The 12,684-nt window shown below is 35.9% G+C and overlaps 2 protein-coding genes across 2 annotated transcripts in view; both read right to left on the bottom strand.

The window, feature by feature from the left end:
- The window catches only part of LOC139125242 (uncharacterized), a 214,571-nt gene that overhangs the window by 125,723 nt on the left and 76,164 nt on the right, over window positions 1-12,684 (bottom strand). The window lies entirely within an intron of this gene.
- On the bottom strand, window positions 691-9,210 carry LOC139125424 (cell adhesion molecule 3-like). Its single transcript, XM_070691507.1, has 6 exons — window positions 9,180-9,210; window positions 8,178-8,552; window positions 5,923-6,240; window positions 4,115-4,366; window positions 3,387-3,440; window positions 691-1,028 (listed from the first exon to the last, which is right to left on the bottom strand). The coding sequence occupies exons 1-6, from the start codon at window positions 9,208-9,210 to the stop codon at window positions 691-693; spliced, it is 1,368 nt and encodes a 455-aa protein (XP_070547608.1).

The raw sequence follows: 12,684 nt of genomic DNA, 5'->3' as shown, positions 1-12,684 counted from the left end.
CGTTTATGGCTGGTTTAAGTAACCTTTCACGCTTGCATCGTTTACATGGCCACTGACATGCATAATAATATGCCATGTGTCAAACCCAGTATCGTCTAGGAGTTTGCAATTGTACTGATATTATGAGGTCTGTTTCACCTATTATGAGGTCTGTTTCACCTATACGGCAACGAAGCGAGCCATGCTGTAAAATCGTAGTACTTGTAGTGGTACAGTGCACTGCATGCAGCGGCATGCTGAGCGCAAGCCAGACAGAGCAGACAAAGATTTCATGCGGGAGGACTAAAAAAATTGATAAATCGTGCTATAAGACATTATTATAGATATTGTGCACGATTATCAAGATTTATCGTTTCTTGTATTACATGGTTATTCCATACTTTCCCTCCTTTTATATCAGGGGATATGACGTCACAAAATTCAATGATATTGACAAAGCTATAATATAATTGATAATAACACAAGGATTAAACTAAAGAAAATCTAGTGATATGACATGACGAGTACATTATCGATGTAGATTTGAGGTCTCTCAAGTTTGACTGTGGATGTGGCATGGGTGAATTTCAACGATGTGTTTACATTACCGAATCAAATGTAAGCCTTATGAAACATGTGTTTAACAATCAAATGGACGATACTTCAAATGCTGCCATGCAAAGCGATCAACCAAAGCCAAACCAGTTACAATTATAGAATATATTTAGGAGTGGAACTCTGACCTGTAACAAGGACTGAAATATTTACAGCCGACTCTCCAAGCTTGCAGACGTAGGTGTTGGCATGAATAATTTGGACACCAGATATCGTTAGTGTTGTTTCTTTTTCACCACCACTCTCTGGAGTAATTTCATATATATCAGAAGATGTGTTAACAGGGACAAAACTATCTTGCTCTAGTTGCTTCCATTCCCAGATTATTCCGTCTGGGAATGGCGGATCAGCATCACTTTCACAAGAGAGCTCAACTTTATCACCTTCATTTGCCGTATACGGATTATCCGTGGTAGTGATTACTGTCGGCACATCTGTAAACAAACCAATTTTGATATGGCTATTTGCAGAAATCAAAGAGAATAAAATAATCTGTCGAAAGACAAGATAACAAACAGGAAGACGCAAAGAAAAAACCAGAATACCTCGTTATTACTTCGAAAATCACTTTAAGGTTCATGGACCAGAAATTGACCTTTTAAACTAACGATGCTCTAGTGGACAACAAGCCCAGTAAATTATATATTTTCGGAAAAGCTAGATATAGGGCAAAATTTTTGTCACAATAGTGTCACCATTGTTTTCATAACTATCACGTGACAGGTAATTTTGCATAACTTTCAAAATCGTTTTTCACTCTGTTTTGTTGCAATGCTTTGAGGCTGAAATTTGTGTGAATGCAAGCTGTCCTAGGGATCTTCCAAAGTGTGTCTCAGAACTATTTGAAACTTTCTTAAATAATTAAAGCCAGAAAAACTTCCAGAGCGGTGAATTTAACCCTGATTAATTTCTTTAAAATTGTACTAAAAAAATAAGCTAGATAAAAAAAGTCTGAGACACACTTGGAAGAGCGTTGTGACGGCTTGCATTCCAGCAAGTTTGAGTCAGATATTTTGAAGTATTGTGACAAATCATAGGGAAAACAAATTGTTGAGAGGTTATGCAAATAACCTCTCACGTGATAGTTATGTGAACAATGGTGACACTGTGGTTATTAAAACCTTTCGTTATATCTAGGCTTTCAGAAAATATATAATTTACAGGGGTTCTGAGCTGATTAACCAATAGATAATTTTTAGATTAAAAAGCTCAATTTCTTGTCTTTGAATCTTTAAGGTTCATGTTTTCTTTAACAAATTCATAATTAAACAAATTTTAAAAAGGACGATAATTTCAAACAACAAATACGTTAAGATAAAACTTGCCGTAGGATATAAAAATTAACCGACATACATTTGCAACGAAAATAAAACTAAGTATCAGAACTCAAATCAAGGCGAGAAAATCTCATTTGTGTGATATCTAGTAACTTTTAAAAATACACGACGAACCCCTCCGTCTGCCGTACGTTGCAATGACAGAAACAAATGTACAAAATATTTATGCTGTATATGTGCTCAGATGTTAAAGATGTTCATATTCAAGATTTCCAGAGTATACATTGACTGGACAAATCGTAGCTGCATGTGTATGCATACTATTAATAAATATTTATGATTAATAACTTGCAAACATACGGTACTAATGTTTTGGGCTCATTAGGTTTTGAATGTATGAAATGCCAGTGGCATTTAGATGAAAAAATAATGGCTGTATGTCAAGGGTTATTAACTTTTTCGCTGGTGTTGAGGGCAGATGTTTGTAGTATATACAACAATTTCAAATATATTTAAGAAGAAATCTCACTATTTTCTCGAGAAATTCTGTTCCATGTTTAATAATGAAACACATATGGATAATACGTCCCTAACATTTGTAGAAAGCAAATGAATTATAAAAGCTTCGATTTCTGCTCATTTGAGATTTGATTTATGATAATGCGCTGTCATCAGGGTCCATCATTCTGTAATGTGACAGAATAAAGCCACATCATCGGCTCTGTTTCTTTGACATGTCATTTCTGAAAACATTTTCATATATACCAATTTGGCTGCACTTGTTGCAAAAAAAACAAGAGGCCAACTAAAATATAAAAGTGTAATTATGCAAAAGTTAGTACTATCAGGTTCGGGTTAGAATCATTCCGTGCATATTGAGGGGTGTATGGAGGTCACGAACTCTTGACGGGTCTTGAGGTCGTAGATGCCTACTGGAAATGACGTAATTACTCTTCATTTGCCAGTCTGGACCAGCACTGATAATATTTCATGACCGTAAGTTTGAATTGTGGCAATACTCGACATTCGAACACGATGGAAACTAATTTGAGATAATTGGATAGAGAAGTAATGTCGGTTTAATCTGCATATGTAAGCTCATCTGCTTTTCTTTTAAGTCGAAGACTTGTTGTATGAATAATTAGTAATATTGCAACATTATAAGACACCTAACAAATGTAAGAATTTTGAAAAACATGTAGATCCAATAATACATGTGGTACAGGTTTGTGTACCTATTAATGCCTTATCTTCAACAGCCTGCATTTTCAGTAGATGTACATGAGTACACACACACACACACACACACTCACACACACACACACACACACACACACACACACACACACACACATATATATATATATATATATATATATATATATATATATATATATATTCATAGTTTTTGATCATAACATCTATACTCATTAAGAAAGGAAAATAAATCTACGCTATACATTCCCAATACCTACAATTAAAACGTAGACAGTAAGAGGTCATGCACTGACTCACCACATGTACAGACACTTGAATACAGTTTACGTACGTTCAGAACACTACTGTGACCTGAGGGATAATAGAGATTGAATGTTTTTCAAAAGTAGACACAAAATTTATCTCAAATAAAGTGAAATTCAGTCACTAGTGAAAGGAAGACGAAACCCTGTACATCTACACTACTAGCGAATGTTTATAGCTTTGCTACAGTTATTTCTATCCCTCTCCGCTTACAAGATGTTTTACATTTAACAAGTTGACACTGCAGTTCCTTCCAGAGTGAGGGTTACGTTACTTGGAGCTTAAAATCATGTAATGCTACAGTAGAGCCATCTTATAATGTCAAAGGCGAATACTTTTTCGGTGACATTGCCTAGGTAATAGGGACGTCTTAGAGGACTAATAAAACGACCACCTTTGCGAAATGACATGCATAAGCTTATGCTGTCTGTTAAAGAAAATTATAAACTTTGAAAACGGTTAAAACGAACATGGTGAACTTTTCACCTTTTGAATACAGACACACAAACACAGACACGCAAATATGGACACACAAGGGTTGAGGCTTGGTTTTAAGGAGATGCTTACCAAAAAAACGATTTAACCTTCATTTGACTACATTACTAGATTTTAGGAACATGTTCAATTTTCCTTGTCGTACAGTTAGCTAACCCGTCGAGCTGAAACCCAGCATTTCAGTGTATAGAGATGTAACGAAAAATTAAAGGATACATCGTACTCACATGGTTTTTTGACAATTTCTGTCAGTAATGTTTCTCCCTTCACGTTACTTGCATTACACGTCACACTGACTTCATCATCACCATCTTCATCTGCTAATTCCCATTTGTTGGAGTTACCAGTATTACCAGTCTGACCATCATCACTTTCCCAGACATATGTGATGTCATCAGGATTAGCACTTGCCAGACATTCCACAGTTACTGTGTTGCCTTCCCAGCTTTCCACACCAATGGCGTGGATTAAAGGGGCATCTTAAACAAAGAATAAATATAACGATCAAAATATGATGCTTATATGGACATCTTGAAGACTAAACCTTCATACAATGTCTAGACGCAGTGTCTGTTTGTTTCTGGATGCTGTGTGTAAGGAACGATTTACGTCGTCTATTCCCCCCCCCAAAAAAAAAATGAAGGTATGAAAATATTTTATTTTAGGTTCTTTTTGTGGAAAACTTAATATTGTATGCTAAAAATGCCAATGAAACATTTGTGATTTCGTTAATGATACCCCAGGTCCTGACTGTAAAGACGTTTACAAATGAAAAAGGCAAAAGTGTAAAAAATTGAAGAATGCCGAAACAGAAATCACTTAGCCAGCATTGATTCCGTATTATTCCTTCTGCAATCGTTATATTTTATACAGTCCAAGCACTTAGAATCGATTGATTACTGATAGGTTCATATATATATAAGTTTTACTGCTTCATGGCAAAAAGTGAAAATGTAAACGTAGAATCATAGAAGATACTCAATTATGAATACGGATGTAATTTACACACACGTCTTTTTGAATGAATCAGTACTGATGATAATGTCAGAGTTCCAAAAGACGTGCCAAAAATAAGAAAATAGTCGGAATAACGTTTAAATTTTATTTATTTTCTAGAGCGCCTTTTTTATTCCTAAATATTCAAAATCGCTGCATACATTAATAATAAACCATAAAAAAGTCTGCAAGTTAAAATCACAGCTGGAAACTAAAAATAAAACGGAATACAATGTTCAAAGGTGGGCTAAAGCTGTTAGTAACATTGCATTTGGTCTCTACAATTTGTTAAAAAACGATGGATGTCAGTGGTTAACCTTAGTTGTCTGGGACTTGAGTTCCATAGTTTTTGCCCACAATAGTGAGCGCTCTGTCATTGAGTGGATTAAATGAACGAGGTACAAGAAGATTGTGAATACTATCGTTACGTAAATTGTAACTGGCATTGCTGATAGGTGTGAAGTAATCCTGGATATACATAGGTGCTTTGGTATTCAAGGCGTTAAAAACTAGCAAAATTACTTTAAAATCAACTCTTGCCTTTACAGGCAGCCAGTGAAGTTCAACGAGAGATTGCGATATTCTGTCATTTTTTCTCAAACCTTTTACTAGTCGTGCGGCATTATTCTATACTCGCTGCAATCGATCGAATAAGTACTGCGGCATTCCATACAATATCAGATTTGCATAATCAAGATGAGAACTGACGAGAGAATGGACCAAAGTTTCACAAGCTTTCTGATTCAAGTATTTACGAATACGACATAGATTATATAAGTTATGGTTGACTTTCTTGGAAACTTGGTAAACGTGAAAAGACATCGATAGATTTGAGTCAAGCCAGCCTCCAAGATTGCGGACGTGGTCAACTAATTTGATCTGATTACCTCCGATATCAATATGCTTGCTTTTTATTTTAGCTAATTGTTGTTTTATCCTTAAGAGCATAACTTCAGAATAATAACGCAAATGAGCAGTTGCGGCTTATTTTTATGCCATTATTGCAGTTCTTCGTTGATTGACCGTGACATATACTTACGTTCAACATTCATTAAAATCTCTGAACTTCTGGCTGTCAAGATTTCATGTTGAAATGATTGACACTTTAGATATTGCTGGTCATCAGAAGCATTGAATGCATACATAAGATTACTTTCTGTGTCGTAGAGTCTGGTGTCATCTCCAGTTTCTGTTGCCGTTTTGTCACTAAAATGTGTGATGTCATTGTCTCCTATTGTCCACAGTAGATCAGCTGGAGGGTTCCCGGATGTTGTCGTACATGTAATAATCACTGGAGTACCAGATTCGACTGTTTTTGGATCTTCAGGTTCATTGATGGTAGTACTGGTTACTTGATCTGAAAATTTGTGCATATAAAAACAATCAATCCTTCTCAAGAGAAATAATAAAGTCCAGTTAAAGCTCATACTTTTCCCTTCCCATTGAACGTTGCGATCGGATAAAAAGAATTGATAATTAAAAGAAAGTATGAGTTTTTCTTTAGGTATCTCCGATAAACGTTTAGAAATTTTCTTCATGCGTTAAAATGCTATTAGTCTCTTGTAATGAATTCTATCGACATCTGGGCAACACAGTTTCTGTCGTTTTGTTTTCACTAAACTCTGTGATGTCGTTTGCAAATGTCAACAAACTATGGATCAGCTGGAGGGTTCCCGGATGTTGCTATGTATGTAGTGTTCACCAGTCTTGAGTACCCACTTCGACTGTTTTCTGATCTTCAGAAATAATTTTAAAACACTAGAAACTACTATTCCTTTGTGATAGTAATAATTTGCTATGAATAAAACTTGTTAGTTCTCCCATGAGATAAGCATTAATATACGAACGAAGAACGAAGTGATTGTATAACAATTAAGGTATATGAAATCTTCTGCAACATGTCAAATCACCTGCAGTTGTAAAAGGTATGTGTTGAAATAACGCCGAATTCCAACATTTGCACACTTCAAATGACATCCTGGCGACTGGCCACTCTCGGAAACATCAGGAAAAAACACGGTTCAGAGGTAAAGGTAGTGACTATCTATCAAGGAGGGTGAGGTCAAGGCCCAGTTTTGGAGTCAGCTTGAGGGTTTCAAAATATCGGTGTGCCCTAACAGATCTCTTGATTACAAGCTTATACTGCCATGGTGTCACAATTATTATAGTAATATGTCTTTTTCCTATGGAATTTCGTAGTAAGTAAGTTTCGGTATCAGAAAACGCGGAGTACAATAAAGTTTTGTATTGTTTATGGTGTTTGCCTCTTTCCCTCGTAAGATTCTTGTAGCTCAATACTTTGTACTGCACCGGAGAATTATTTCTCTATCCAGAACTTTTACATTTTCTAGAATAAAATTATGACTCGGGGAATCTCTGAAAGTATAATTACAAATCTCCGAAATGACGCAGCTTGCAATTTGGACGCCGATGCTCCTCAGGCTGGTAAGGATCGGGTATTAATTCCATGGTAGAAAATGTGAAAATGTTGGATCGGTTGGTTCAAAAGAGGTATTAAAGAAACGATATAGATAAGAACACAAACACTAAAGTTGAATCTGGGCGGTATCAGCAGTTTCGATCGAATCTGGATAATATCTTTAAGATCACGCATGCGCAGTAGTGCTAATCAACACCAATGATAGAGACGGCTTGATAGTTGTCGAAAACTCTCGATAGAGAAATAATTCTCCATTGCGGTGCAAGGTATTTAGCTACAAATATATATATATATATATATATATATATATATATATATATATATATATATATATATATATATATATATATATGTATTCATGATATGGACTCAGGATTAAACTGATTGGAATAACACGGAAAGTCGGGTACTGAAAAGTCAAAATTTCCAACTTCCTCTCTTCTCGTCCAACAAGTTGCAATATTATTATATATAATTGAGCAGAGAATGTAATTAATGAAAACAATTTCATGTAGAACTGTCTTTGAACAAACGTACATTTCATATTTGCACACATATGATCTTAACATTTGTTAGAGTGTCTAGAATTTTTTCATCTCAGATTTAAAGATCATTGTTTCGTTAGGTTCCAAAATGTTTCAACCGCTTTGCATTTCAACTTGTAACTATGTTTCATAAAAATAAAAATAGAAGGAAACGTGTTTTGTAATGTAATTACATTTTAGAGGGTGCGGCAATAAGACTTTTAAAAAGACACAAGCCTTTACCAAATAGGTAATAATATGATTTGTGACGTCAGGAGGCCCTCTTGCACAGGGCGATCGAATTATCCTTTTAATATAAACTTAACTCACTTAAAACGTACAGTCTTGCATGAGGAGCTGTAGGTCGACCATCAACGAAAGGCCAGCAGTCATAGTGTGCGTCTTCATTCAATGTTGCTGACGTCACGCTAAGTTTGAAGACGTGATTAGCTTGTCCACTACGTTCAATGGAATATACAGATTGTAGTCCATCAACAAATAAGCAACTTTCATCAACATTAAAACACGCTGCTATGTTGTTCCAATTACTACCATCATCCAAGCTTCTTCCCCAGAGAATTGAGTGGATGCCAGGACTGGTATCCCAGGTAACAACGCAGTTGAATGATGCAGACTCTCCTGCATTAACGTACAGTGTCTCAGTCGGGCCAATCACAGTTGTACTTGCACCAGATTTAAAGATAACTATAAAATATGATGATGGAAATATTTTAGGCCTTTTCATTGATTCCTAATATATAATTGCAAGTTATGTCACCTCAGCGTACATAACGGAAAGTGAAAGAATCGATGCGAGACTTGTATTTCAATTACCTCTAGTATTATGTGCTACCAAAGTTGTTGTTATAAAACCAAGAATGCAAGAAAAGGTTATCAAATTATGTAATTTTTGATTGACCATATATTTAAGGTAGAATAGGAATTAAATCTCCCTACCACCCAACCAATTAAGTCTGACTTAGCAGCTTAATCTAAATTTCAAACATATTATGTGAACAACTCTACGACATTTACGCAAACTCAAACAACAAGCTTCAAATCGCGATGCAGCTCGTTCTCAAACAACTATTTTTCCGCAAAAATGTTTCAAATGAAAATTTAAAAGCAAAGAGTGTGTTCTGATTTGTTATAAATTAAATTTTAAATTAATTTTTTGTCGGTTGCTTAAACGCACAAACAGCAAATGAAGTGTTAATTAATTATAACTTTTAAACCCCCCCCCCCCAATCCTCTCAAAAACAGTCTTTGTACTACAGGGCAAGTCAAAGCAAAGAATATGTCACAGAGAACTGTTTTTGACACTGAAATTACCCATAGCACCGTAAGTTGGTACAACCTCCATAAAGCTATTGACCCGATCTCGACACACAATTATGTCATTCTATCGTTCACTTGTGAAGTGTCTGCTTTAAACAAACCATCATGCCATGATAGAATTTATCACACAGGTTTAGGGCCTCAGAGATGCCATTATGATATGCCAAAACGATCTGTCGTTCACGATCGCAGCCAATATGCACTTTTCACATGGTCTCTGTTTTTTAGACTCGATTAAACGTCCACGAAAAAAAGCACATTTTTGCGAGAGAGTTGCTGTTTTTTTCTCTTTCACAAACGATCGCATTCTATGTAATCCACTCGGTTGGATACAAACTCGAAATCCCTGTTTTAATGGGCGATGACACGCGTAGTTCAAATACTGATCAGTATGAAAGGTAGCCTAGATTCTATTCGTCCGCTTGCCTCCGTACCTCCGACCCACTCCCGCCTAGTCTCGTGAGCAGTATTTCGAGCTGGAGTTGTAAAAACTGCTCATTTGAATGTCGATGGTCGCCAACTGAGACCGTGACATCACTAGCGTCCCTTTCAAAGTCAATCACTGAAAATGACCCTCTCATGATTGGCCTATGACTTGGTTGGGCAGAGCTAATTAATATGACCTCAAATATGTTCATTATGTTGACACTGCAGCTCTGCCCAAATACTGCTCACGAGACTAGACGGGAGTGGGTCGGAGGTACTAGGTACGGAGGCAAGCGGACGAATAGAATCTAAGCTATATGAAAGGGTTTGTAGTGTATGTTTGGATTTTTCAGATAAAAGAAGCGTCGGTAAAAATATCAAAATACTAGACTTTAACTCTTAAGATCGAAAATTAAACGTTTTCATATCACCGTTTCCAACACAGACTAATTTCCATATACACACCGTAGAGAGCTTACGTACTCAGAATAATTGTTATTCCGAGTAAATCTACACACGGGTTAGGGTCTAGTAAACATGGAGGAATGACTGAAAAAGCTGAAATATACTTACAACACGAAAGAATAAGTACAGCAACCGTATTCACAGACATAGTGGCATACGAAAACAAACGAGGGTTTGGTAAGGTAAAACAGCTGCAGAATGTTGTCCTCAATAGCACTTTTAAGTAACAACAACAAGTGATGATATCAAAATGGTTATCGTTGTACCAGTCTGTGACTTCCGTACGTTGTTGGGAAATTAACATGTGTACATTTGGTCAGTAAAGTTCTATTTAGATATGGCGATGTGGATATTCAAAGATATTAATCGATTCAGTATGATGGCGCGTTTGATATTCATTATCTCAAAGTGATCTGTGTTCTCCATAATCGCTTAGAAGCAGGTTTGCGAAATATCCATTCACTTCGAGATTAACGAATTTAAGACTAGTACGTCACGTGGGGCTCTCAAATATAAGTGTATCTTACTGTGAGGAAATAAACCAGACAACAGAATTTCTCAGGCTGTCAATAAATGTGTCACATGTCACCGAAAGATAAGGTCTGCGTTCACTCAAGCATTCTAAGGACGTATTATAACAATGAGTGATAAAAGTGAAACATTGAAATGCATGATGTAGGAATCTTTCTCGAGGGACATTTCAGTTAACGTTGTATGAATAGCAGTATATTAGCAGATGATTTACACAAATGACCACACATCGAATCGGCTACACAAATGTCATTGTAACGCGTACCATGTCACCATATTTTGATCTCAAGATATGTCGTTCCGGGTTACAGATATTTGACCTTTAGGTTACGCGGGTCAGGTAGAGGCAAACTGTAGGCAATAATTCCAAAGTGAGAGATATTCTTAACTTTGATGCGAGGATCCCCGTTTAGGGGGTCGTCCATTATGTACGGCCGGGGAGGAATCAGCGCGTCACATAAAAATGATATAAGGAGGGTAACTTAAATCCGGAGAAGAATAAGCAGCAGGGGCTACTCATTTTTTGGGGTGTACTGAATCTGTTTGTGCAGTTATAAAAAGAATACGAAATGATAGAAAGGCATAAAATACTCTATATATTAAAATTGACACAGTTTTACAAATACATTGTACAGAGGCGGAAGGAGAGCTGGATGAACATGGAGGAATGATCACAGCAGATACCATTATAGTGCACAGGATCTAGGACGAAACTGAATGCTTATTATCACAGAAATTGATATTTTGTTTTACTTAAGTTCAATAAACTCAATTGACAATACCCATCCAAATTAAACAATGCCGCTTCATTGAAAGTAGAGGGATCAGATATTACAGATCCAATGGAAATAGCAAATTCTTTCAATAAGTTTTTCACAGATATAGTGAATCAGTTTACTACAGAGTTTACAGATTCAGAAACAGATTTTACAAAACTTAGAAATCATGTTCATGACATTTTGGGTCCAGAAGTGAGTTTTAAAATCCCTCCAGTTAGCGAGGACTTTGTGTTAAAAGAATTATCTAGTTTAAATACAGCTGAAGCTGCTGGACTTGATCAGATAAGTCTTAAGATTCTTAAATTATCATCCAATGCTATAGCTAGATCTTTATTCTACATTTATAATTTAAGCTTAAAAACAGGTGTGTTTCAAGATGTGTGGAAGGGAACAAAGGTTACCCCTTTGCACAAGTCTGGATCCTTACAAGATCGTGGAAACTACAGGCCTGTTTCAGTACTCCCGATCCTTTCAAAGATATTTGAGAAACACGTTCATAGTCATTTATACAGGTTCTAAAAACCTATGGTTAATGACTCACAATCAGGTTTCCGAAAAGGTTTCTCATGTGAGACAGTTTTATGTAAAATGGTTCAAAACTGGTCTAAGGCTATGGATAATGGTAATCTAAATGGTGTAATTTTTATAGATTTACGCAAAGCTTTTGACCTGGTGAACCATGATGTGCTTCTTAAAAAGCTTGAAATCTATAATTGTGATATAACATCCATAAACTTGTTTCATTCATATCTCTCAAATAGGAAACAAGTTGTGTGTTTTGAAGATCAAATTTCTGATGCTTTACCGATATCTACAGGGATTCCTCAAGGTGGCATACTTGGGCCCCGTTTTTCATATTGTTTATTAATGATTTACCTTTAGCTGTCAATAACACCATTGAAATGTATGCCGATGATTCTACAATCATGGCAAAAGGAAAGAACCTGGCAGAAATTGAAAAAACACTGAATGATGATCTTGAATCAGTAAGACATTGGTGTATGCAAAATAAAATGGTTATAAATACAAGTAAAACAAAGACCATGCTTATGACCACACATCAGAGATTGTCACGTCTACAAAGATTTGTTTTTCATTGTAAACTTGGTCGGAATATTTTAGATTCTGTTAATGAAGAAAGACTTCTGGGAATAGTTGTCGATCAACACTTGAACTGGAAGTCAAATACTAATTCAATTTATAAAGAGGTCAATTCACGTATAGCTCTACTTAGACTTATAATACGGTATTTACCATTAAGTACTAGACGAACATATTATAATGCATATATACTTCCC

This window comes from Ptychodera flava (assembly GCF_041260155.1).
Source record: "Ptychodera flava strain L36383 chromosome 3 unlocalized genomic scaffold, AS_Pfla_20210202 Scaffold_25__1_contigs__length_14229661_pilon, whole genome shotgun sequence".
Lineage (NCBI taxonomy): Eukaryota > Metazoa > Hemichordata > Enteropneusta > Ptychoderidae > Ptychodera > Ptychodera flava.
This window is presented reverse-complemented; position numbering and strand designations above follow the sequence as displayed.